The sequence below is a fragment of the Wyeomyia smithii genome, chromosome 1 (assembly GCF_029784165.1).
Source record: "Wyeomyia smithii strain HCP4-BCI-WySm-NY-G18 chromosome 1, ASM2978416v1, whole genome shotgun sequence".
Lineage (NCBI taxonomy): Eukaryota > Metazoa > Arthropoda > Insecta > Diptera > Culicidae > Wyeomyia > Wyeomyia smithii.
Genome location: NC_073694.1, coordinates 74,847,323 through 74,874,909, shown reverse-complemented (window position 1 = coordinate 74,874,909; position 27,587 = coordinate 74,847,323). Strand labels below are relative to the sequence as shown.

Here is a 27,587-nt window from a genome sequence, read left to right as displayed (position 1 = left end):
CCCTATTAAAAAAAAACAAAAACACAAAAAACTAAAATAAATAAAAGACAATTTTTCTATAGTTTTTTTCTACAGTTTTTATTTCCATGGGCGAGATTACTATCTACAACTTTGCCGAAGACCGATCAAACCAATCTAATAAACCGATCCAACAAACCGTTCTAACTCTTAAAATATGGTTGTTATTAGGGACAGTGGTAAATCGTGATTTCGCGGAAGCCGCGAATTCCGCGAAATCCTGCATTGGCCGCGAAATTTACAAAAACCCGCGAAACGCGAAAGTGATGAAAAACCGTAGCAACACGGACAAACCTAAAGATTAATAGGCACCTCGATGGAAACGGGAGGCCTTTTCCTATGTAACCAATAAAATAAAATATTTTGGTAGCCTGGATTGAATTGGCGGTTTGGTTGCTAGATCCTCTATAAGCAAAGATTTTGGCAATTGGTGACCTGCATGATAGAATCCCAAAGTGTGCAGCCATAAAATCGGAGTTGCAGGATGATCTAAATAATGCAAGTATTTAAAAAAAAATACTCAACAGTGTAGTTGGTATGGTATTGTAGTTTTGGTAGGTACTCGGATCGCAGACGTTTTTCAGAACTTCATAACTTGGATACTGAACAGTATGACTTGAACAATAGGTGCTTATCACCAAAATTTGACTTGAAACAATTTAACACAGTATGAATTTTTGTCAGTAATGCAAAGAAAAATGAATCGTACCGTTAAATTACCGTATATTAAATTAAATAAAACAGTTGTTTCTCGTTTTTATCAAAAGCAAAATCACTTTTTAGTATTTCTTGAAGAAAACAGTTGCCACGAAATTACCGCGAATTTCAAATAATTTCTATTTTCTCACCCGCGAATTCGCAACTTTTTTGCCGCGAATCACCACTGTCTAGTTATTATTAAAAGACAGTCGGTTCTGGAAATACTCTCAAAGACATATAAATCAAATTTACTGCTCAATTTCATTGTGACCTACTACCTACAGCCGATGTACCACACCGAAAAATATAAAAAACCCAAATTAATCCACCTAGCGGTCAGACCCAGCCTTTCTCATTCAACCTTATTATTTTTAGATTAGATTTACACGAACACTTCAATTTTCAGAATAAATACACTTTGATAATATTTAATGGATTTATTTTTCACTCTCAATAAATTTTTTTTGTAGCCAACAGTGAAACTATATCGAACATTTAAAACATAACATTCAAACACATATGAGCATACATTAACATACATCAACATATGCAAATAACATGAAATAAATATGTTTCAAATATATGACGCGAATTTTATTTTTGATCGTGATATAATCGAAACGTCACTGTACTCATATTTAGGTTGGACTCGACTATATATTATTCGATTAAATAACAACAATAACAATATCGCACGCAAGCCTGGGGGGCTTATGCGGTCTCGATCAACTAGATTAGTTGAGAGAATTCGTTATCGATATTGTTTTTTCGGCACATTTTGCATGTGTAGGATAAGTACAACGATACACCGTGCCCCAGTGCTGAGTCGAGAAAATTTCCAGCTCGAAAAGATCCTCGACCTGATCGGGAATCGAACCCGATGTCACAACCGTGTGGGAGAGCTAGCCGACCGACATCGCTAACCACAGAACCACGGGGACCACATATTCGATTGAATAATGGTGCTTATTACGGGAGTCACTTCACGGTGAAATCAGAGTGAAGTGAACAAAATCCTATAACGGGACTCACGTAAGTGAGAAAAACGTCGCAAAGTGACATCTGCCGCGGAATCTGGGTTATTATGGGTGTCATATCAGTGAAGTGAGAACGGAAAAAGCGACGTTTCGCGTGGAATTATTTGACGACCATTTTGAACGTTGAAATGTTTCCACGAAGATGCCATAAGTCTTAAAGTTGATTGATTTGTGATCTAATGGTAAATATTGGATATATTCTTCAGTAACGAAACGAATCAGAATTTGATCCGTGCCTTAAAGCGGTAAAATTTTCATGTTTTGTCCGATTAAAAAAATGCAAACTAGTTCAGGAAATTTTCGATACCGAAAAAAACATTTTTTTTATGCCCAATGTCTTAGAAATGCAGAACACGTCAAGATCTGGTGTTATCTATAAAAAAACACTCTCTGGGACTTAGAAATTTTTGAGCTGGGAAACAATCTCATTTCACTTGTCCTATTCTCAATTTCACTTCACTGTCAATCTCACTCCACGGAGATGATTTTTGTCACCTCACTTGAGGTGGAATCGGGAATAGGTCTACAAAAGTGAAGTGAGCGTGAGAGTGAAATATATTTCACCATGAAGTGACTCCCGTAATAAGCACCAATATTTTAGATTCGATTATTTATAGCAGGATTTTTTTATCTATTTCAAAAATGACTTTCACAACTTCACAACTTTCTTCACATTTTTAAACATAACAGGCACAGTAATAGTCCGATTGCAAAACAAGTCAATAGAGTCTTATGGGGTAACTGCACCATATGCCACTGATTTTATGAATATCGGTCCAGCCATCTCTGAGAAGCATGAGTGAGATTAAATAGTCTCCAGCACACGTTTCTTTTCATAACTTTTGAACCACATGCCCAATCTTTATAAAATCCGAAAGTTAAGGGTTTTTTAGGCAGCCCATTCATTTATACCAATCTTGTTCAAATCGGTTGAGAAATATCTGAGATAATGAACTTTCGTGATTTTCCCATGTTATTTATTAACATGCAAACTAAAAATCCGATTGCAATGAAATTTAATAGGGTCTATGGGGCAACTAGATCTTTCATTTGAGAATAATCATATGTGAAGAAAAAAAAATTTAGAATAATTTTGTGAAAATCGGTCCAGCCCTCTCTGAGAAAATCGAGTGAGATTGAAAAGTTGCACATACGTACACAGACACACATACACACACAACACACGCACACAACACACACGCACACACACACACACAACCAGACTTCCTGTGCACGTACTTTTTTCTCAAGCGACGAGAGAAATCTTTCTCTCGCTCGTAGAATTTCCATGTACGTGCGACGAGACGAGACAACGTCACATGCGTTTTGCAGGTTGCTCTTTCGCTTCTCTTTTGGTTCGGATTGCGATGCGCAAGCGATGTTCCGTCGCACTACGAATTGAGCGAGACGCCTGTACTGTACATACATGATACAGCTCGTGCGCCAGAGCTCGTGAGACTTTCTCGTGTACCAGGCTCAAAGTAATACTTATTTTGTGCAGTTCTGTTAGGTAAAGTCAATTTTATTCGATTTAAATGGAACTTTGCACTCGTGTTTGACTTGGCAAACTATGTATTTTTTTAAACTTTTTGGGCCAGAGTGAATTGTTAATGAACACTTGATCTTGGTTAGCAAAAAATAAAGTAAAATAGTAAATTTTTTTCAAAGCAACCCACAGTGGTCTAAACTCGAAAAACCGTGATCGTTTTAGATTCGACTGTGAAATATTGATTGTATGTACCCAGTGTCTTCAGCAAGTTTATTCCATATAACAAGGCCTTTCTTTTGGCATTTTCGGTTTTTTTATCAATCCTCCTAGTAGTTAGATATGAAAACTATTTTTTCTAATTTTCAAAATACCAGATTGCTTTCTTCAGCAAAGTTGTAGGAAAATATATAAGAAAAAGAATTGCTGAACACTGTAATCTTCTAACTGTACGTCTGATATGACGAAGCAGAGTTTTACGAGGAACACTCCTCAAAATTAATTTTTCGGCCATAACTTTTTCTGTAATCGTCGAAACAATTCAAAATGTTCTAAGATTTTGTTCATTCTGCTAAACCTTGCATTTTTGTAAAATATATTTGTTTGCTATTTTCATCTGTTGTAAAGATATTTCTAGTTTTTTTGCTGAAAATAACCATATTCTGAGTCCATATTTCTGCGAAGGTTGCGAATAATAGCAAACCAGACTGTATGCATTTGAAAGTTTGTCAAAAGAAATGTATTACTCATAAGAGTTCAACTGTTTCTAGTTGTATCCAACCGAGTACTGAATGAAAGGAAAACACCCCTCAAAATTAGTTTTTTGTCCATAACTTTTTCTGTAATGTTTCGACGATTCTAAGATGTTCTAAGATTTTGTTCATTCTGCTAAACTGCCCATAAATGCATAACAGTCCCATGTGAGTTTTCATCACTTTTGAGATAAACCTTAGAAACTTCTTTACATTACGTGTGCTCTCGAAAATTTACAACAAAAGTTAGGTTTGTTGCTAAAATAATGAAAAAAATATTGATTCTGGTCAGGCCCACGTTACGAATAAACGCATAACCGGCTCAGAGCTAAAACCAATTAGCAGAAAATCATGGTAACTTTCATTAAAAGACTAAATAAAGTGTACTGATCGGAACAACAATGACCTCATTGCATATAAAAATATTCTGCACAAATATATTTACCTCGGATGAATGCTTATTTTAAATTTTTGTTTCTTTGATTGAATCCATAGGAAGGAAAAAATGCTATGGTTTACCTGCGTCTACTGCGTTTTACTCAGTTGTACGTTTTTAAACCTTATAAACAAATGCTTTGACAACAAAAGCTAGTCGAACTTTTTGATTGAAAATGTTTACTAAAACCTCTTAAAATCATAAACTTTATTTTTTTCTTGGAAAATTACATCTGGTTTTCTTCCGCTTTTAAATCATTTTTAATAAATACTTCAAATAGTTAAATATTAGGGATAATATTTTGAGTCATGAATAAAAAAGTCCCTGCTGTGCTTAAAGATGCTTTGAAGCACCATTTCAAATTTAACTTTTTTCTTCAAAATGCAATATTTTACACTCACTTTAATTGGTCTACAAAGTATTTTGCTTAAATTAACCCGAAAGTATTTTTAAATCATGTGAACGGGAAAGGGTTACAAAATCGGATTTCTCAGTTCTTTTTTTCTCAAAATTAGTTATTTAGATAGACATTTTAGTCCAAAAAGTGCGATGCCCGCCTCTACCCAAAATCATGAGAGCATGAATGTTTTGCAAAATGTTTAATTTGATTTTTTTTATAAAAGTTTACCTTCAATAAAAATATTTACATTTCATTCCACCATCCTGAAATTTAAACCAGAAATTTTGTTATAACTTCGGATTTCTTCGAAAAGAAAATGAGAAAAAAAATAACTCTTAATTTTTGTTTGTCAATTAAGATAAGGTGTTTGTTTATAATTTATTTTGACCAAAAAAGGTTTTATTGGGGTGTATTTTTTTTATAAGCATTATTAGTTCCCTGCAATTCATTCTCAGACAGTTTATTTTGTACAACTGAAGGATTCTGAGCTACAATGCTTTGAATCAAACATATACCAAAATACTTATATTCTTTTAAAAAAATTCTCGTGAGTCTGAAAAAATTGTCCGCCCGCGAAAAATATTCAGTTTGTTAAGTCAGGTACGTGTGCTGAGATTCAGCCATTTTGGCATGATAACACTCAGGACTCAAATTGACGCAGACTATCTTTCTAGGATTAACACTCCGCATTTGACGAATCGAACGTTGAAATGGTTGAAATTCATTCATAAATTCCATGTTGCACATTATAAAATATATATTTACTAGATAATATAACACCGTAGCATTGAATTGCATTTTCGTCTCCGGTATCGAAAGCATCATGTATCAGCGACATGATTCGAGCAACGCGTCTCCCAGAGTTACTCAAAGATTTGTGTCTTCGATATAGTATGAGCCCTCAGACCCTTCTGGAGGTGCATTAGTTGGGAAATTTCATAAAACAATATAACTAAGATTATTACAAAAGTTTACATCGTTGCACAAGGTAATATCCCCCTAACAGCAAAAAAAAGATCAGATTACTATTAATACGAGTATATATAGTTGCACTAGAGTTAATGTGACTCTAGAATCATATATCTGATTTGCAATATCTATACCTCATTTGAAAATTCTATCCAACACCTTTACCCCCAACATGTATTGAAAAATATAAAATTGATTTTATTGGTTTAGTGGTTCTGTTACTTTTAACTCCCGAAAGGCTTGTATTCGAATTAAAAATCACATCTAATCTTATAAGTACAAAACTGAATATGATTTTCTGTGAAATGGTTTCTATTATATAATAGTCAATGACATCTTAAACGACGACAGAAACTGACAGCATCTCCACGTTAACCAACATAACACTCTGCATCTAATATATTTGTTTCAGTTAAAAATATCATGCATTTTTATACCGTTCGCAGAGAAAATAATAATATATAAATATGGTAACAAAACGTTCTTCATTATTGTTAACAAAAGTCGGTTTAATCAACATATGATTTGATAAACAAATGAATTAGTTTACACACCATTCATTATTCAAACAGTGCTCTGACGGAAGCTCCTATAACACCGTAAATAATAAATCACATAAAATCTCCTGTCTTCATCCCTCTGGGCAAAATCAATTTCTTCCTTGCGCCATCAGCTCAAAACAATATGTGAAACTAGCTCGCGAGACGAGCTCACGAGAATTTGCGCGCAAGCTGTCTCGTGTGCGCAACGCCCATGCACCGCGCTCGTTACGTTGAGAGACGAGATATCTTCGTGTACGTCGCAAAAGAAATTCCATGCGACGAGACATGGCTCGTACGTATTGCAAGTTCTCTCGCTCGCATGTGGCGCACAGCACAAAACGACTGAATGAGAAACGAGACTTGTAGCTCAAAGCGCATTGTCTCTTTTTTGTACGAGCGAGATTTCAGGAAGTCTGCACACAACACACATACAACACACACACACAACACACACACAACACACACACAGACACACACACACACACACACACACACACACACACACAAAACACACACACAGCACACACAAAACACACACACACAAAACACACACACACAACACACACCAAACACACACACAACACACACAACACACAAATCACACAAAACACACACAACACACACACAACACACACAAAACACACACAATACACACAAAACACACACAATACACACAAAACACACACAATACACACAAAACACACACAATACACACAAAACACACACAATACACACAAAACACACACAATACACACAAAACACACACAATACACACAAAACACACACAACACACACACGATGTTGGCAACATAAAAACTTTGGACGTGTTGCCACCAGCAACCATCGAAGTGTTGAATTGAATTTTCGCTTCAGCCCGGTAGGCATCGGACAACACTATTCGGATTGGCTATTGAATTTCCTCTAGTCCGGTGGGCATCTTAAAAAATTAAATTTGGACGAGCTGCCAAAATCGAACATGGCCTGTAAAGAGCAATGGACACTTTTTTGCATGTTTTTAATTTATCGATACATTGTAAACTGTTCAAAATATTTCTTGTGTATAGTTGTCGGGATCTCCCCGGGATTGAAGTGGTCGACGAATTAGTTTATCTTGGTACTCTCGTGACATGTGACAAAGATGTGAGCCGCGTGGTGAAGAGACGGATTGCGGCAGCGAATAGGACTTATTACGGATTGCGTAGCCAGCTTAGGTCCCGTAGCCTACAGATCCGTACGACATTTGCGCTCTATAGGACTCTGATCCTCTCGGTGGCGCAATACGGACATGAATCGTGAACGTGAAAGGAGGACGATCGACGAGCGCTTGGGCTCTTCGAGCGTAGAATCCTGCGATCAATACTCGGAGGCAAATTAGAAAATGGGGTGTGGCGCAGGCGCATGAATCATGAGCAATACGAAGTATACAAACACGCTGATATTGTCAAGCAGATGAAACACGGCAGGTTACAGTGGGTTTGCCACGTAGCACGGGTGGCGGATGAGCGACCGGCAACGATATAGCAGAGAACCGGATAGAGGCCGACGACTTCGAGACAGACCTCGCACGCGCTGGATGTGTGCTGTCGACAAGGATGCCCAAGCAGCGCGGGTAAGGGGAAACTAAAGAGAAGCAGCCCAAGACCGAGTTTTGTGGAGGCGTATTCTGGATTAGGCGTAGGATCTCAACGATCTGTCACCATTGAAGTAAAGTAAGTAAGAAAAGCTGTGGACCGTCAGGATTGTATGGGGTCAGGAAAGCTTGTAAAGAATTTGAAAGCCACAAAACAGCTGGAAAGGACAACATCACTGCCGAATTTTTCAAGGTCGAGAGTGAGCAGCTATTGTGTTGTCGCAAATACAGACCTTGTTCGATTGTGGCACGTTTCGTTTTTGGCACGGTTCAATTTTGCAAACATAAAAACTTTGGACGTGTTGCCACCAGCAACCATCCAAAGGTTGAATTGAATTTTCGCTTCAGTGCGGTAGGCATCGGACAACAATGTTCGGATTGGTTATATAATTGGCTATTGAATCTTTTCATCGCATCATAAAAAAATTTGTATTTGGACGTGTTGTCAGAATCTAACATGTCCTGTAGAACCTTTTACAGAAGGTTCATTGATTTGAAAATGCGGGTGATCCATCTCGATATAAGGCAACCTCGATATAACGTAACTTTTACCTCGATATAACGTAACTTTTGAAAATGTATTGAAATTGAAAATAAATGATACAGCAACTGTTTTTGGGCTATAAATTGCTTAAAAAAATTATGGTTATGGAAAATAGGTTTTCGCGCATTTTTGAGTAACCATTAACATTCTTGCATAAATTAAAAGAAAAATTTTTTGCTTCGATATAACGTAACGAAAATAAAAATAAAGTTGCCCTACATATATATATATATATATATATATATATATATATATATATATATATATATATATATATATATATATATATATATATATATATATATATATATATATCCAAAGCACTAGGTACTAGTAAACATCGGAGTAAGTTGGAAAGTACCTACAGGCTCATGTGCCTGAGGGTTGCGAGCGCGTATCGAACTGTGTCATACGACGCAATCTGCGTCCTGTCCGGCATGTTGCCTATCAGCATAGCCATTAAGGAGGACGTAGAATGCTTCGATCAACGTGACACAAGGGGCATACGAGGTACCAGAAGATCATTCTCGATGATCAGATGGCAGCAGGAGTGGTCCAATTCCGCGAAGGGTAGATGGACGCATCGACTTATTCCGGATGTATCCGGATGGGTCGGGAGGCGCCATGGAGAAGTGAACTTCCATCTGACACAGATTCTGTCAGGCCATGGTTGCTTTAGGCAGTATCTACACAGATTCGGGCATGCGGGGTCCCCCATGTGTCCCGAGTGCGCGGATGCGGAAGAGACTGCTGAGCATGTCTTCTTCGTGTGCCCTCGTTTTGTGCATGCGCGGAGCGACATGATGGTAGTGAGCGGGCCAGACACCACTCCGGACAACCTAGTTCGGAGGATGTGTAAAGACCCAAACATTTGGAGGGCGGTTTGTACAGCCGCCTCTCAAATAGTTTTAGAATTGCAAAACAGGCGACAGGTTGACCACCGACACGCCAGTGTTAGCTAACGGCCAGTCTCCAGGTTAGTTAGCTAAGTTAGCAAAAAGACCTAAAGAACCAAGAGGGTGCACAGAGCACAAAAGCCGCTCCCCGAAGCAATACCTAGCGGTGGTCCCGGGGAGTATTATGGGCTGGAGACTGAAGGGGTTTTAGTGGGTCCGGTCACTGATTCAAACCAACCCCACACTCCCTGAGGTTGGTCACCTCAGGGGTTTGGATGCAAATTTCCCCTTCACCTGAAAAAAAAAAAAAAAAAAAAAAAAAAAAAAAAAAATATATATATATATATATATATATATATATATATATATATATATATATATATATATATATATATATATATATATATATATATATATATATATATATATATATATATATATATATATATATATATATATATATATATATATATATATATATATATATATATATATATATATATATATATATATATATATATATATATATATACATACAGGGGACCAATTTCAATACAGAGATCTAATTTCTAAAACCAAAAACATCGAGAGCGCCACGAAAATTGTACAATTTCGAACCTTTTAAACTCAGTCAGTTTCCAACCGATTTCCGTCATTTTTGCAGCAATCGATTGTAAAATCATCTAAGCACCCGTCCAAATGCAGAAAAGTGTAATCTGATTGTTCGAACTATTGTACTATTGGAAATTGTCAGGCCTTGTCAGAACGCAAATGTCGACCTCTGATTGGTCGCTCAATGCTTCTTTCCCTAACAAGGTCCCAAAATATACTTAGTTGACTAGGAATGCGCGCTTTGCGTTTTATGTATAATTCATTCCATGACTGTACTGAAACCACACGGACGTTGGTTGCTGATCGTGACGAAGAAAGAAAGCCGGGTTTCAATTTCTGGCTGATCGCGCTGAGCGCGTTGATACTTAACACCTGTCTATCTGGCGGCGGTTATGGAGTTTTCGGTAGCTGCAGAATTATTGGAAATGGCAGGCAATTCTACTAGAGAAAACGGGAGAACTAGAATCATTGGCGAATAGTTATTCGAAATGATAATTGAACACCTTTTGGTACTCTACAATTATGTGATTGAAGTAGTTAAGATTTTTCATCATGTGTAACAGACGGCAAACCGCAAATTTCAGCATTTGCAAGCCAAGAAAAATTCAACATGCCTCAAGAACGTGTTGGTGACCCTGAGAAGGGCCGGTTGTAATTTATATTTGTTCTCGTGCTGGATGGCAGCAGATAACAAAAATGCAGCAAATTTCGACCTTCACGACACGGCACAATACATGTTATTTTGTTGCCTTTATGAGAGCTCTATCGGTCCGGCTCGACAGAATGTCCACAAGAAATCATTTTTATACATCCGTGTTACGAAACTAAGACAAACTGTAGGAACTGAAAATAAAGGCGGGGCTTTTTTTTCTCTGTATGCCTGAGGGGCACTGGGTACTGAAATGCCACTGCGACATTCTTGCTGATTGTCTTTTGTGGCGGGCCTCGATTGCTGTGCACAGGTTACGGATTGCTCGTACTCATTGATGGAGTGAACTGTTTTGTTGTAAACCTGTACCCCAATTAGGTACAACATAGTTGATGAAACTAATTACCTGTTTGGGATTAGAGCTCCACACTTGGTATGGAGTTAAAAGGTAGCTTCCTAAGAAGTTGTACCTAGAGGAAGCAAGAGCAAAGCAAATGCTCTGAGCTCTCTGGTTCAGATTTGCAGCTGAGCTGGTCCCTGTCTTGCTAGGTAGTCAGCGTGTTCATTACCCTCGACTCCGCAGTGTCCGGGTACCCAAAACAGAAAAACTGACTTCTGTCGGGAAAGTTCCCGTAGAATTTCAATGCATTCCCAAACAAGTTTGGAAGCGCATTTGACGGACTTAAGTGCTAGTAGTGCTGCTTGACTGTCCGAGAATATACCGAGTTTCGCATGTCTGTAGTTGCGTTGCAGACATATTTTTGCGCAGATATATATGGCATATAGGGGCTTATCAAAAGATTGCTTTAAGCCAGAATGAATGAGATGTAACTTTCGCACATTAGTATTACGACATACGAAATAGAATTTTCGATAGTGTTCAGGATCTGTTTGGTGAAAGTAATATAGTTTGGTGAAAGTAATAACATGTTCAATGCTCGTACGATTCTACACTATACCATCCTGTTTTCCTGTGCTTAAGTTGTAAAAATTGTAAGTGAAAGTCAATTTACTAAGTTTTCACCATTACAAACCAGTCACTTCTTACAGAATCTCGATCATACGCATGGTTCATAACAATCTGCAGAAGCGGCATCTTTGCCGGTTGAGGGTTGCGGCCTTCCTCCGGTGAAATACAAACAATCTTCGTATTCATGTATTTGACCGAGGATTCCGACGATACGTTCGCAAAATGAAAATTCTTTCTGCTTTGTCTTAAACATTCAACAAGGCTGAAATCGTTAACTGTTACTGCACACTTCAATTGCCTGGTAAATACAACTGATTTGAAACATTTATGAAATAGTTAATACGATTTCTTTTCATTTTTCATTTTTCTTTCAACAGAATCAACTTGAGTACATCAATTCGTGCGCTTTCGACGTGGAATTACGTCTTACGGCAACATATACAAATGTAAAACCGAAAACATCGAGTAAAACCGAAAACATCGAGAGCGTCACGAATATTGCCCACTTTCAAATGTTTTAAAATCAGTCAGTTTCCAACGGATATTGCAAAAAAATATCGATATAAGACAGGCTGTCGTAGTTCTACGTTAACTCTGCGGTTGTATCATATAAACAACCTCTTCAACTTTTTCATAGCCGTTTTTTGATATCTGAATTTTTCAATGCGGTTTAATTTGTTGAATAGTGATTTTTCATGAGAAAAAGAAAACCTAAAATATCAGTAGCCATAGGTTCTTACAGTGAAGGATGTAAAAAGATGAAAATTTATTTCAAATATTTTTTTAACTTTTTTATTTGATTTTCGTTTTTTTAACAGTGTAGTGACCTGGCGCAAAACCGAAATACTACAAGGTATACAGCCCTAGGGTTGTATGAAACGGTGACGCGGGACTAAACACTGTTATTAGAAGGATTTTTAGTTACAAAGGTTACAGAATCTGCGGACAGCAACAATTCGTTTGTTCTGTGGTTTAAGTATTTTTTTATACGCATAAAAAATTTTCTTTTCAGAAATATATTGAACAACACTCGAAAGAACTTCGATTACACTTAACGATATTGTGTAGTGTTTTTTTTTTTGTGCGAACAACATCTATTTAACAATGCACAAGCGTGTCGTAGTTATTGTAGAAGCACCAAGAATTTCTCGCAATGCGTCTGAATCAGAATTAACTCTATTTCCTCACAAACCAAATTCAACAGTACCTACGTTTTCATAATATATGATTTTGTTTTATTTAACTCTGATCAAATTAAATTTATTACATAAATCTTATTATGAAAATAATTTCGAAGCCGTTACATAGGTTCACTCATAGGAAAACATAAAAATATGTTGAACAAAATTATCAACAAGTTCCAGCGAAAAATCATAACAATCAACAATTACAAGTTCTAAATGATTAATTTCTGTTTTTTGTTTGACAAGTTTTTTTCATTTGCCAACAATTACATTCACTGTATTACGAAGACAGCTAATATACGTAAGAATATTATTTGTTAAGTTGAGAACAAAAATATATCATCTAACAATGTTGAAATGTGTAACAACGATTCTGAATAGATCCTAGTGAATCGACAAAATATTCAGAAGCATTCGCTGGCTCTTAAGCTTCTATAAATTTGTATTTTCATAAATCTACTCTTTCGATCACGATCATTTAGTGAATATCGAAGATAAAATGCAAAAAAAATCTTATGACCATTGCAAAAATGCTCAATTCTTGTTGAGTAGTTTATGTTTTTTTAAGGTAACCATATTCAAGAGATAAACTTTTAATAACTATCAATGCAGCAGCATTGCAGTTTTTCCTTGATTTCACGGAAATAGAAGTCGAGTACCACTGCAGACGACGAGAGACCAACGGCGCTCTGCTCCACATAATATGTATATTATACTGTACGGTATTGTTGCTTTCACCAGCATGTTTTCTTTCAAGATATCAGTTTTAACTATGCTCTGACAGTAGGTTTAGAAATTGTTCAAGTAAAAGGCTTGTTTCAAAACTTTTCGAAAGATTTTTACCTTCGAGACTTCAGATTAGTCTAAGTTCATGAAAGCAAACGTAAATCGACCTGTTGAGCGGGGGCCTAGTGTGGTTGGTAACGTCTCCGCCAACCACGCTCGACGCCTGGGTTCGAATCCCACCGCCGACATAGGTGTCGATGGTTGTGAGGTGGCGTGATCCACTCACAACCAACCCAACTGGACTAGATTCAATCCTAGCCGACACCGGGAGACTCTCTGAGGCGAAAAATCTCTGGGATCACGCCTTCCATCGCATGAGGATGTAAAGCCGTTGGCGCCGGTCCGTTAATAAACGGGTCGTGAGTTAGGGTCCTGGGTGTGGAGTCGCCTCCCTGGGCGTCGGTGATTGGCCACAACAGTGGCGGAACTAGACCGACGGAAAATAAGCGAGAATAAAAAAAAAAAATCGACCTGTTGGGACGGGGAGACTCTGTCCATTTTTTTTATATTGAAACAGAGAATATCACAGGGAATGGTTGGTGTCCATTCACATCGTCTGTGCTAGGAATGCTCGCGTGGGATTGGTTCATTGTTCGCGTAAACTTCCTTGTAATTTTTTATCAATTTTCACCGTTGAGCAGTGAAATAATAATGATGACTAGCGTATTATAAAATTGTTACACGTTTTATCTATCCAACAATGCATTGGTTATTGTTATCCATCATGTGGTTATGCTGTTATTATCGTTTGAAATCTGACGTAACATTTGCCAGTTTCGCTTGCTATTTTACAGAATGCATCTCAGTATAGAAAACAAAGACGTAGTCCCACGTCAAAAACGAACACAAGAAAATTATTATAATCCGTTGTTCCGGTCCCGAGTGATACTTTTTTACAGACACCAAATGATTTTTATTAGGATGTTCTGGCTGTTTGTAAGTAAAAACTATCCACATCTGAGAACGTGGTATTTATTTCAAGTTCTTCTATTTGTTTTGAAAAGATCGGGGATAACTTTTCATTATGGGACACTCATCACGCTGTTAGCCATAGCATGTTTTGGCAATGGAAACCTTTAGTCGCAATATTTGACTTTGATTGAACCTCATTGGAAATATTGCCTATATTTCATGAACCTGTTTTGTAACAATCCTAGATTTAAAGTTTGCATTACGCGTAGTACAAATTATACAAAAACTGTTGCAAAAGATAATGGGATTACTGGTGAAAAAATGCAAACATTGTTCATGTATAACCGATCTTGGTCATTTAGTGTTTGTTGATTAATCAGAATATGCCGTGTAACTGTTAACTGTTGATGAAAACTATAAAGTGCTCCAAGAAATGATGAAAAATGAATGCCTCATGTGATCAATGTTTCCTCTAGAAATGCTTTGTAACCCAATGTAAAAAAACTAAATAGCATGACGCAGAAAAATTCCAACTCCGTTATCTCCGGATTTGTGAAATGTCTTGAGGAATCTAGGCATAATTGCAGACCTAAATTTAAATCACATGCAAGAGAATATAGTTTCAATATGTATGCTCGTACTTACCGCCCGCGTTATAACAATATTACTAGCTTGATGTGCTGGTTTTGGGAGGCCAAGAACAACACCGGTACTGTCGTATGGTGGTAAACCCCCGCCGGTAGACATCCGTTGTAGGCTGTTTCCACTACCGCTGCTTACAACGTTACTAAGACTAGAATCATCTTCAGTCACACAATAATTGCTTCCATTTGAGCCATTGCTAGAAGCAGACGATACCGAGTTATCGTCTGTTGTTGTTCTAGGTACTAAAATGTTATTTGAGTTCGTCTTCATGATGGCGATTTTTTCCAATACTTTTATATCTCAAGAAACACAGAGGTATATTTACTTTTTACTGTAGTAAAATGTGATCTAAAATATAGTAACTACAGAACGATGCTATTTTTTTATATTTTGAAAATTAGTGTATCATCTAGGTAGAAGGGCATTCAAACGTAAATTCACATTGATGTTACACGTCCATGTTGGAACTGTCACGCAATCCTTCTTGTTGTGTATGTTTTCAACTTTGCTTTCACTATTTTTATTAATGGCAGATGATACTCCGTTCAAACTTTAAATAAAATTAATATTTTGAGAACAAGAAATACACAAATGAAATTTTTCAGAAAAGCATAAAATAGCAATGCTACTTCACTAATCCGTTGAAAAATAATAGGAAATTATCGAACCTCAAACGATTACCGAACACTAGTAAAAGATATGCTGCTATGGCTGCTATATGAATGCTATGAGTCATCGGATTTCCACATGAAAAATAAATATTGCTAAGCCTGAGCAATTGAAACGCACACAAATGCTCATTTTTTAGCAGAGTATGTATTGACATATACAGGCATTTTTTGATTCAACAAAATCCAATCCAATAAGAACTAAACAAATACATGCTAGTACTGCTTTTTTTTTTTTCAATCAAGTTTGACGTTTCTCTACGAGCTTTCGTGCAAAGTATTTTGAAATTAGAAGGTATGATATGATCCACCGCATATAGAGACCTAAAGAGCAGGGTTGATGTTTGTTGACACTCTTGAGTGAAAGTGAAAAAAGCATCCATAAACGTTATTTTTTACAATCCTTTCAGAGTTCTCCCTTCCCGCTTTTTGCATGGAAGTGAACTGTCAAAACACCTCATTGTATTTCATGCGATGGAAGCAAGACAACAAAAGCAGTTTATCAGTTAAGGAAGATTGTCAAGGCATCGGTCAGTGTCAGTGAAAAAGTCTTTCGGTGAGTTCATTTTGATTGAGTGGACTGTTTGTTTTTCTTTTTCGCTTTGAAGTGAAGATCATTTGGTTGGATTTGTCGTCAAATTTTATACGGTAACCGTGAACGATGCGCGCGATCTATTTCATCTGAGTATAACAGCACGTTACTAGGACGAAAATCTAGTGTATCTGAAAGAGTGCTGCGATCATTGGAAGTGAAAATTGAAAAAGATTGGCTGTAATTTTCGAAGAATTTTGCTGGGGAAAATGACTTTTATCAGCACTGCTAAAGAGATATTGCGCTCTTCGCACCCAATTGGACTACACAGTTACAAAGTGCAACTTGAAAAACTGTGACGAAGAAGTGTGATCTGTCAATATTTGACACTTTTTTGGCAAATCCAACAGCCATCACCCTAAACTGATCGTTTTTGTTTTATCTCAGTTTGTTTTTTTTTTTTTTTGAATCCTCGTAATGGCCAACAACAACGATATTTTACGGAATGTGCAGCGAAAAAGAGCCTCGAGCAACACCAAGTATCATTGCCTTTACGCAAATATCTTAAAATAACAATATAGTTCACTCTCGGATTTCCCATATATTCCGGTGAAGACAGACAGGGAACACCCCCTCTTGTGGTGAAAAAGGTAACTAAACTCATTGCACAGTGGTACAGTAAGGCAATTTAGGCGGACATAGGCTTTTCGTTGCGATTTTGGTTTGCGGTTTAAAGCCATAGTTTTTGTAAAAAGTTGTTTCTTATACATAGTCCTCGATTCATGTGCGAATGAAAATTAGGGTGGTCCTAAAATCAACGAAATAAAACATTCTTTGGCAAACTTGTAGACCAACTAATTCTAAGTAACTTTGTAAAAAACTTTTTTGTAGACATGAAATTTGGTTTCCAAAAACAGTCTTTTCGCTCTATTTTTTCAATTCAAATTAAAAACAAAGTTTTCTTCGGTAACTTTATCAAAAATACGCCAATTTTGACGAAAAAACATAGTCGATATATTATACAGATGAAGAGTTTCCACTATTTCTATTTTAAAAATAGGCCCTTTTGATAGATTGATGTCTCCGTTTAAGGCAAACATAAATAATATTTTTGGTATCATTTGATAGAACAAATATTGTATAAATATTGTGAAGAAATACCGAAAGTTGCTTAAAATTAGTTGATCTACAACTGTTCCGATGAATGTATACATTTATTTATGCAAATAAAAAGTTAGTTTTTTCATTTAGTCGATTTCAGGACCACCCTAATTTTCATTTGCACATAAAAAATAGACTAAATATAAGAAACAAGTTCTTAGAAAAAAATTTTACTCTAAAACCACAAAATCGCATCGAAAAACTCGTGTCCGCCTACATTGCCTTACTGTACCACTGTGCATTGTTGTTGAATTTCTGTGAGCGTGTGACATTCTCACACACGAAACTGAATTTACTCAATTTTAGATTTAGTTGACACAATTTCATACTTTCACAGAAAAAAATATGTTGCAGATTTCGTGCGTATATTGTTTGTATGTAAAACTAATGCCATTCCGGGAGTTAAATATTGATAATATAATAGATGTAGCTTATCGAGGCACGAAGAAGAAATATTCAAATAATCAGGCCACGACGTGTAAATGGTAAACTAATCCCAAGTTGCTATATACGTGGTTCCCTGTGTAACTTCACTAGCTCAGATCCATCACGGGAAGCAACTACGAAATGTGCGGCCGTCAAGCTCAAGCTCAATAATCAGGCCACGAAGTGTACAATTAAATGAATATTTCAATTACCTCGTGAAAAAGATAAAAGGAGAAACCGCACAATGGTTGTCAATAGTCGTATATGGTTGTTGTGCAACTTTTAGCTTAGATAACACTTGAATGTTCTATCAATTTAACAATTTAAGTATGGATACATATCATGGTGTAATTGGTTTAAAAGCTTTATTATATTATATATAAAAGATATTCAACAAAACAAACATAATTAGTGATAACAACTGTTATGCAAAAACTATTATTTAATGTTTAGTTTTCTTCGTTTTGAAAGTAGTTTTGTTTTTTTTATCCCTCCGAATTTTTTGCTCTCGAGTTTTAATCTTCGTATTCATCACTTGCAGCTTTGCTTTAACCAGCATATTTATGTATTTACTAGCTGACCCGGCAAACTTCGTCCCGCCTATTTTTGTGTTTAATTCAATAATTTTCAACATTCCAAATTCATTGATTTCTTGAGATTTGTTTATATCGTTTGAAATTATTGGTTTTATCGGAATGACAACATCCTCGACTTTTGCCTTTAGTACATCACCTCTATTCCGAAAACACTCATATTGGGTGGTATTCAGTTATTTTCGTTGTTTTCCAGAAACTGAAAGTGGTCATCTTCGAATTCAATATGGTGTCCAGGGTCAATGCTTGGCTTCTTTACATTATTTCGATTACGGAAATATTCATATGCAGTAGTATTCGGCTGTTTCCCAGAAGTTGCCATCTTACAATTCAAAATGGTGTCTGAGGTAAATTTTTAGCTCCATGCATCATTCTGGTTGAAGTAACTCTCATATTGGGTAGTATTTGGTCCCTTTAGGCTATTTTTTTTGGAGACAATTTCTGGCCCCTGAGCGTCATTCTGGTTAAAGAAACACCAATAATAGGTGTTATTTAGTCATTTTCGGCTGTTCTACAGAAACCGGAAGTCACCATCTTAGAATTCAAAATGTTGTCTGTGGTCGATTCTAGCTCCTGTGTATCATTCTGGTATCGAAACATCTCATATTGGATGGAAATCGGCCGGTTGAAGAAATACCCATTTTGGGTGTTATTTGGTTATTTTCGGCAGTTTCCCCTTCACCGGAAGTCGTCATTTTACAATTCATAATGTTATCTGAGGTCGATTTGTAGCTTCAGTGCATCATAACAATCCCGGAAATACCCATAATGAGTGTTATTTGGTCTTTTGCCACTTTTTAGGAACCGGAAGTCGCCATATTGGATTTCAAAATGGCATTTGGAGACAATTTCTGGCCTCTGAGCATCATTCTGGTTAAAGAAACACCCATATTTGGTTGTATTTGGGTCATTTTCGGCAGTTTTCCAGTCACCAAAAGTCGCCATTTTACTACTCAAAATGTTGTCTGAGGTCGATTTGTGGTTTCAGTGCATCATCACGATTTCGGAAATACCCATATTGGATGGTATTTGGTCATATCTCGCTGTTTCTTTGAAACCGGAAGTCGCCATCTTTGATTTCAAAATGGCATTTGGAGACAATTTCTGGCCTCTGAGCATCATTCTGGTTAAAGAAACACCCATATTAGGTGGTATTTGGTCATTTTCGGCAGTTTCCCAGTCACCGGAAGTCGCCATTTCACAACTCAAAATATTGTCGGAGGTCGACAAACGTACAAACCGTGGAACACCACCCATGGATTGCCTTATGCATAGGTGAACTTTATTATTATAAAATATTCGGCCGAGTTCACTTCACAATAAAATGTGAATTTTTTTCAGTGTACCCATTAGGGTAATATTATTGTCAAAAGTTACTCTATTTCGCATGTCGTGTAGAACAAAAACAGAAGTGGCGCACCTAGCGGTCGAAAAGGTGACTAACGCTTCTGTCATTTACAATTTGTCTTCATAATTTCACGTAAGTGAACTATATTGGTATTTAATATATTTGCTTTACGGCTATTACTTTCTTGGACTGACAAGAGTGAGACTTTCAATCATTTATCAGAAAAGCAAATCTACCATCTGCAATTGGATTTGTTCGTATGAAGAAAATGGAATTATTGCCACCAAGCAGCGACAACAGATAAACTGGAAGTTTTCGGCATCACAGAGACGCTGGATTGTGGAACTCTATCACAGGAATCCGGTTCTTTATTGTTCCACTCCAATCAATCGCACCAACTGTGGTTGATAGAAAAATTATTCATTCCAATTGTAACCGTCAAACTAGAATAAAACTCAATAAACTCTCAAGTTTTCACTACGAGTATTTTTGGAATACACTACATTTGGCGACGAGGATTGTTCTGGAAGATTCAAAAGCTCCAGAATTGAACCCAAAGTAAAATGGCAACAGCGACAAATCAAGAACTCCAAGCAGCAATCTTGCAGATGACTCAGCTTCTACAGCGATTGGCCATTCCGCAGACAATCAACCCAGAGCAAGTGTTGGAGTCATTGTCGACCAACATCAGCGAGTTCTGCTTTGATCCGGAGAACGGCACCACATTTGAAAAGTGGTTCGCTCGGTATACGGATCTTTTTGAAAGCAACGCACATAGTCTGGATGATGCAGCCAAGGTTCGACTCCTGCTCCGGAAGTTGGACACGTCTTCTCACAGTCGGTACGTAAATTACATTCTTCCGAAGCTGCCAAAGGAAGTCACGTTCGCCGAAACCGTTAAGACGTTGGTCAAAATTTTCGGCAGGCAAACCTCCGTTTTCCACAAGCGCCATCAATGCCTACAACTCGTGAAATCGGAGGCGGATGACATCATCACCTACGGTGGCAAGGTCAACAGGGCGTGTGAAGAATTCGAATTCAAAGATTTGAAAATCGAGCAATTCAAGTGCTTGCTGTTTGTTTGCGGTCTTAAGGCAACACGCTACGCGGACATCAGAGCGAGACTTCTTTCCCGCATCGAAGGTGAGACAGCAGAAGCACCAGTGACCATTCAAACTCTGATCGACGAGTTTCAGCGGCTCGTCAATCTCAAGTCGGACACCACAATGATCGAGCAACCCTCTAGCTCGAAGCATCTCAGAGAAAAAACCCAGTAATCAACAACGTCCACCGAAAACGGAAAGTAAGTCCATCCCTCGTACTCCCTGTTGGCAGTGTGGACAAATGCACTATGTTCGCGACTGTCCATTTTCTGATCACCTATGCAAAGTATGCAACCGCACTGGTAATAAGGAAAACTACTGCGGCTGTGCAAACAAATCTTCAAACAATCCTTCCACTCAATCCCGAGAGAAGAAGCAATTCAAAAAGAAAGCCAGTTTCAGACCCGACACCAAAGAAATTTTCTTGAACCATATCGCTAACAGCTCCAGAAAACGAAAATATGTGACAATCACCATCAACAATGTCGCTGTCTCGCTACAACTGGACTCTGCAAGCGATATCACAGTAATTTCCGAATCAATGTGGCAACAATTGGGACGGCCGAAGCTGACACCATCATCGATTGAAGCATCCAACGCATCCGGTGGACTCCTCGCCCTCATCGGCGAATTTCATTGCGAAGTGACCCTCAACGGCATGGTCAAGCGTGGCTATTGTTTCGTGACGTCATCACCGGATCTCAACGTGCTCGGAATAGATTGGATCGATATGTTCAACCTATGGTCAGTTCCATTCGATACACTTTGCAGTAAGGTCGCAACAGTTACTGGGTCGTGTTCTAAGGAAATCATAGCGCAACTTCAAGCTAACCATCCGGCGGTCTTCGATAATTCACTGGGACACTGCACAAAGACAATGGTTAAACTATTTCTCAAGCCTAACGCCAAACCCGTTTTTTGTTCGAAGCGCCCAGTTCCGTTCAACACCATTTCGCTGATCGATGAAGAATTGACACGTCTTCAGTCGCTGGGAATCATCACACCGATCGATTTCTCCGAGTGGGCTGCTCCGATAGTCGCAGTGCGCAAGCTGAACGGTAAAGTTCGCATTTGTGCGGACTATTCCACTGGCCTCAACGATGCACTGGAAGCCAATCACTATCCTCTTCCAACTCCAGAAGAAATTTTCGCGCAGCTCAATGGAAGTGCCGTCTTCAGCATTATAGACCTCTCCGATGCGTATCTTCAGCTGGAAGTAGATGATGAAGCGAAGAAACTTCTCACCATAAATACGCACCGGGGTCTCTTCATAGTCAACTGGCTTGCACCAGGGGTAGAATCAGCGCCTGGGGCTTTCCAACGGCTTGTTGACACTATGATTGCTGATTTTCCTGGGGTACGTTCGTTTCTCGACGATGCTATCATCTTTGGACCAACCTGGGAGGCACACAAGGCCTCATTAGACATGCTTCTTCGACGTTTGGAGGAGTATGGGTTTCACGTCAAACTGGAGAAATGCCATTTTTTTTTCAAACCGAAATCAAGTACTTGGGGCACATTATCGACAGCAAAGGCATTCGTCCTGATCCAGAAAAGCTCCAAGTCATCGCTTCTATCCCGGCACAAACCAACGTTTCCGTGCTCCGTTCCTTCCTGGGAGCCGTTAACTTCTACGGCCGGTTTGTTCGTAACATCCATGAGCTTCGCCATCCTCTCGACAAACTACTCAAGAAGGATACGAAGTGGCAGTGGAATACCGATTGTCAAAGGTCTTTTGAGCAATTCAAACAAGTTCTGCAGTCCGAACTGTTGCTGACGCATTACGATCCCAAATTACCAATCATCGTAGCGGCGGACGCTTCCAACACGGGCATCGGTGCAGTGATCTTCCACGAATTTCCCAATGGACACTTGAAGGCAATTCAGCACGCATCGAGATCCCTCACCCAGGCAGAGCAAGCTTATGGACAGCCCGCGCTAACCTATGGCGTAACAAAGTTCCACAAGTACTTGTTGGGTCGACGATTCACTCTTCTCACTGAGCACAAGCCATTGCTATCAATCTTTGGGTCAAAGAAGGGTATTCCATTACATACCGCGAATCGACTCCAGCGGTGGGCGTTGATGCTACTCAACTACGACTTCGACATCCGTCACGTTTCACCAACGACTTCGGTTGCGCCGATATGCTGTCTAGACTGATCGACCGTACCAAACAGCCCGAGGAAAATTACGTCGTAGCAGCGATTTGTCTAGAAGATGACATGGTGAGCATTGTTCGTGATGCGATTGAACAAATACCAGTTTCTTTCGCAGCTATCCAAGCTGCAACGAAGACTGACAAGGCGCTGCAAATTGTGCTGCAGTACATTCGTGAAGGCTGGCCAACAGATACACGGTCAATCACGGCTCCAGACGTTCGTACCTACTTCAGCAGACGAGAATCCCTTACTCATGTCAATTGTTGTATCCTGTTTCACGACAGAGTTGTCGTTCCGAGAAAGTTCCGCAGGCAAATCCTTAAGCAGTTTCATCGCGGACATCCTGGCATGGTTCGCATGAAGTCCATTGCACGAGGTTTTGTTTTCTGGCCAGGAATCGATAATGACATCGAAGAATTCGTCCGGAACTGTACTCCATGCTGCACTGCTGGGAAAGCACCTGTCAAAACAACTCTGGAATCTTGGCCCATTCCTGACAAGCCGTGGTCACGCATTCATGTGGACTATGCTGGACCTGTGGATGGCATTTACTTTTTGGTGGTAGTTGATCCATACACCAAGTGGCCAGAAGTGTACGCGAATAAATCTACAACCAGCAGAGCTACAACGAAGATGCTATCGCAAGCGTTCGCAACGTTTGGTGTGCCAGAAACCATCGTCTCGGATAACGGTACCCAATTCACTAGCCACGAGTTCCAAGTTTTCTGCGAAAAACAAGGTATTCGTCACATTCTCACTGCACCATACCATCCCCAGTCAAACGGATTGGCGGAAAGGTTTGTGGATACTTTGAAGCGTACCCTGCGAAAAATTCGATCGGGAGGAGAGACTTTAGAGGAAGCATTACAAACATTTCTACAAGTCTACCGAACAACACCAACAGTTGACTTTGGTAACAAGTCTCCAGCAGAAATAATGTTAGAACGACCAATCCGGACTGTTTCATCGATGTTGCTACCACCTGATCAAACCATTTCAACAGCACAAGCGAAAGCAGCACAACAAAATGAACAATTCAACAAGAAACAGTTCGTTCCCGGTGACTTAGTGTATGCTCAAGTCCATCAAGGCAACTCTTGGCATTGGGGAGCCGCCACAGTCATTGAACGAATCGGAAGAGTTAATTACAACGTACTTCTGCAAGATCGACAACGACTAATACGTTCGCACATTGATCAATTGAAACCACGTTCCGTGGAGGTGGTTTCAAATGCAACTACAAGTTATGATCCATTGTCCATATTCGTCGATGGATTTGGATTAGACCGATTAGACATACCAGCTGTTCAAGCTGTGGAACCAAATTTAGCACCTGAAGAGGAAACGGAAACTGATGGGTCACATTACTTCTCAGATGACAGCAATGAAGAAGATGATCCACCGCAGCCAGATCCAGTTTCAATTCCGGTTTTAACGCCTGTAAGACCCAAGCGAAACATTCAGTTGCCAGCAAGGTTCCGGCCGTACTGGATGGCTTAAGGGGGGAGATGTTCCATTCCAATCAATCGCAGCAATCACTAACTGTGGTTGATAGAAAAATTATTCATTCCAATTGTAACCGTCAAACTAGAATAAAGCAACTCAATAAACTCTCAAGTTTTCACTACGAGTATTTTTGGAATACACTACATTTATCTAGATGAATGCCGAGATCTGTTTCATCGTCAGTTCAGCAAGAATTTAAGCGGAGCAACGGTTTGCAGGATCCTCCACGCCGAAGGGTTGACCTGGAAAGCGTTAGAACGCAGAGCGATCCAGATTAAGAAAATGAAATATTACGTTTTTGCACTGAAATGAATTCTTTCGATTGGGACATTTATAACCTCGTGTTTCTGGATGAGATATCAGTAGATTATAAAGGAGTTTTACGGTTTCGCGGATATGGTGCAAAAGGGAAGCGGTTAGTTTTTCGAGGGGAATTTGTGCGACGCGCAAGGGCTTCATTTTTGTGCTTACTGGGATTAAACGGTGTACTGGACAGTTTTGAAACGGAAGGGACATTCACACGAATTAAATTTTTCGAAAGCTGCCGATAAGGTGCATCGCTATCCTGGACCGAACTCTATTTGGGTCATGGATGGAGCGAAGATTCATTGTGACCCAAACATTATTTTATATTTGGGCTCTATAGGCATTATCCCTGTATTTTTACCACCCTACTGCCCTTTTTACAATCTGCTGGAGTTGGTATTCGGAACAGCTAAATCACGTATCAGAAGAGCTTATCCAGAAAACACCAAAGCAAACATGACTCATGTTGCATTGGAAACATTCATGGGACTAGAGAATTACGATTGCACGAAGATATTTTATCATTGCGGTTATTCAGCTGGCGGAACATTTCATCCTTCAAAAGGCATGTCGGGCAATTTGTTAGATAAATATGAAACTATCTAACGTCTATCCATCAATTTAATATTCTAAATTTTCTCCTTGATTTAATAAATAAATATTGACTACAATAAGAAAAGCAGCAGTTCTTTTATTGGAAATAGAATCAGTCTTAAAGCTTCACAAATGATCTACATCATTCATATCCGTCACATTCTCTGCTAGAAACCGACTTATGTTGTCCTCTGCTGGCCGCACAGAATCCTGCAATGCGGTGACAATGCCGGAGTTTATGAAACACCTGGCTCGAATCGCTCCAAGCCTGTGCTTAATGCGTTCTCCCAAGGCGATCATTTCGTTCACCTCATCTTCCAGAATCGCTAAGTCCGATGAATATCCTTGATTGATTGTTGAGGCAACCGTCAGGCCAATCCGAGTGCTTTCGAGTTGAACCGCTTCCGAAATGGGGACAGAGCGGAAAAACTTGATGATTGATTGAGGGGGCAATTCATTCTTCCGACGTTCACGTTCATGTGCAGGAGTAGAATGTATGTAGTTGGCCCAGATTTTCCAGGAACTTGCATGTCCGGTTAAGTGCGTACCATATATGTCCCGCAGCTGATTCGCCAGAGCTGTTAAGGATTGATTGTTAGGGGCTCCTGCTCTATCACAGTCCTGGTGTCGTATCAACTGCTTTTCAACTAACTCCCACAGCTGTTTAGACGAAACTGCTGTCGAGTAGATATGAACATGCACACGAATGTCCTTGTCCTTAAAACACCAGCTGATCAGCTGCTTGCTGCCCACTTTGTCAATATCGATACGTCTTCGGTTCGCTTGATTTTGAAGGTACACAAATTTCCCCAGGTCTTCGAATGTCGGTTCGGTGTTTGACCAAGTTAGAACTAGATGGCCATTCTTTTCTTCAAAAACGACCTCCTGACGGATAACAGGTTTAATAACTTTCCATATTTCTTGCAAAATTTCTCGCACGATATTACCATGCAACACTTCTGACGCAAACTGTCCTCCGGAAGTTTCTCCAACGAACTTGCGCTTGAAAAAAGTGGCACGCAGCGAGAGATTCCATTCCTTACTGCATTCACACCTTTTGCTTCATTCAACGAATCATCAGCTCGGTCATCCACGCCCAAAGATTTGCACAAAAGATCTTCCGCATCTCCGATCTCTTCATCAGGGGCTTCGATGAAAAAACTGTCGGAATCTAGATCTGGGTCGTAATCGATGTCTTGTGAGTTTTCCGTTTCAATCTCTGTAACCGAGTCGCGTCTTTTCCATTTCCTCTTCAACTTACATCTAAAATCGTCCGCCGAGTCATTTTTTTCACTGTCTCCCATGGTGCTGTTCATCTTCAAAAGAAACAAAAACAACTAATTCTCAATATAGATCATTATTAACCTGGAATCGATTGCTGAAACGTAGGGGACACCGTTTACTTCGCACACTGAATAATCAAAAGCGTAACAGAGTGGTTGAAATGCAGCAGAAATGGAATCTATCGTGCACTGAACCGAGAGTGTTTGCATTTCGTTCTGTTTTTGTAAGTTTTTATCTATCGATCGGATGAGCTAGCGCTAGGCTCGCCATTGCAGTTGGCAGTGGTGCCAGAAGAGCGGTACATTACAATGTAAATTTTCAAGTGTTATATTTTAACCTCAAACTGCCAATTAAGGCGAGCTTTGGCTTCTTATTAAGTTATAATATAGTCTATATCAATACTTGTGTTTATGATCAACATCTGTAAGCATGAAAGTATACAATCGAATTATTAAAAAATAAATCATTGATAATCAAGTAACATTTTTTATACCGTCAAATCCTGGCAACCATTCTTACTCATAAAAAGTGTGATCCTTGAAGTGTATCGAAAGTCCAAGCTTCAATGAAATGAGCAATACAAATGGGTATAGATTTGCATCCGCTTTGGGAGCCACTCGCTGATTGGCTGAAATTGAAAACCCCGAGTGCGTTAAAATTTTTCATCAGGCTTGCTGGCAGTGTTGCTGAGCAACATTGTTCGTTGTTTTGATTTATGTTTTTTAATGATGTCATCC

General features: G+C 38.8%; 5 protein-coding genes across 5 annotated transcripts in view; 3 read left to right on the top strand and 2 right to left on the bottom strand.

The window, feature by feature from the left end:
• The window catches only part of LOC129717964 (transcription factor kayak), a 53,626-nt gene extending 37,741 nt beyond the window's left edge, over positions 1-15,885 (bottom strand). Inside the window, exon 1 of the mRNA XM_055668276.1 lies at positions 15,168-15,885. Within this exon, the coding sequence (XP_055524251.1) occupies positions 15,168-15,437 (270 nt within the window). The 5' untranslated portion in view covers positions 15,438-15,885. The remainder of the gene's footprint in view (positions 1-15,167) is intronic.
• Positions 15,886-20,458: 4,573 nt separating this feature from the next.
• Positions 20,459-21,172, top strand: LOC129716835 (uncharacterized protein K02A2.6-like). The gene has a single exon (XM_055666673.1). It carries the CDS (start codon positions 20,459-20,461, stop codon positions 21,170-21,172), a length of 714 nt encoding a protein of 237 aa, XP_055522648.1.
• A 67-nt stretch (positions 21,173-21,239) lies between these two features.
• On the top strand, positions 21,240-23,161 carry LOC129716834 (uncharacterized protein K02A2.6-like). Its single transcript, XM_055666672.1, has 2 exons — positions 21,240-22,447; positions 22,528-23,161. Exons 1-2 carry the CDS (start codon positions 21,240-21,242, stop codon positions 23,159-23,161), a joined length of 1,842 nt encoding a protein of 613 aa, XP_055522647.1.
• Positions 23,162-23,223: 62 nt separating this feature from the next.
• LOC129716833 (uncharacterized protein K02A2.6-like) lies at positions 23,224-24,660 on the top strand. The gene has a single exon (XM_055666671.1). It carries the CDS (start codon positions 23,224-23,226, stop codon positions 24,658-24,660), a length of 1,437 nt encoding a protein of 478 aa, XP_055522646.1.
• A 1,032-nt stretch (positions 24,661-25,692) lies between these two features.
• On the bottom strand, positions 25,693-27,128 carry LOC129716832 (uncharacterized). Its single transcript, XM_055666670.1, has 3 exons — positions 26,828-27,128; positions 26,514-26,743; positions 25,693-26,451 (listed from the first exon to the last, which is right to left on the bottom strand). The coding sequence occupies exons 1-3, from the start codon at positions 26,880-26,882 to the stop codon at positions 25,693-25,695; spliced, it is 1,044 nt and encodes a 347-aa protein (XP_055522645.1). The 5' UTR covers positions 26,883-27,128.
• Positions 27,129-27,587: the final 459 nt, after the last annotated feature.

Excerpts from the sequence above, each read along its gene's own strand:
- LOC129716833 (XM_055666671.1), top strand. The coding sequence starts at position 23,224 with ATGGTGAGCATTGTTCGTGATGCGATTGAACAAATACCAGTTTCTTTC.
- LOC129716832 (XM_055666670.1), bottom strand. The coding sequence starts at position 26,882 with ATGAACAGCACCATGGGAGACAGTGAAAAAAATGACTCGGCGGACGAT. Across the intron at positions 26,744-26,827 it reads CTCGGCGGACGATTTTAGAT|ATCTAGATTCCGACAGTTTT; the intron begins GTAAGTTGAAGA and ends ATTACGACCCAG. Across the intron at positions 26,452-26,513 it reads TGCGTCAGAAGTGTTGCATG|GAGGTCGTTTTTGAAGAAAA; the intron begins GTAATATCGTGC and ends GTTATCCGTCAG.
- LOC129716835 (XM_055666673.1), top strand. The coding sequence starts at position 20,459 with ATGGCAACAGCGACAAATCAAGAACTCCAAGCAGCAATCTTGCAGATG.
- LOC129716834 (XM_055666672.1), top strand. The coding sequence starts at position 21,240 with ATGCACTATGTTCGCGACTGTCCATTTTCTGATCACCTATGCAAAGTA. Across the intron at positions 22,448-22,527 it reads CTTCTTCGACGTTTGGAGGA|CAAAGGCATTCGTCCTGATC; the intron begins GTATGGGTTTCA and ends CATTATCGACAG.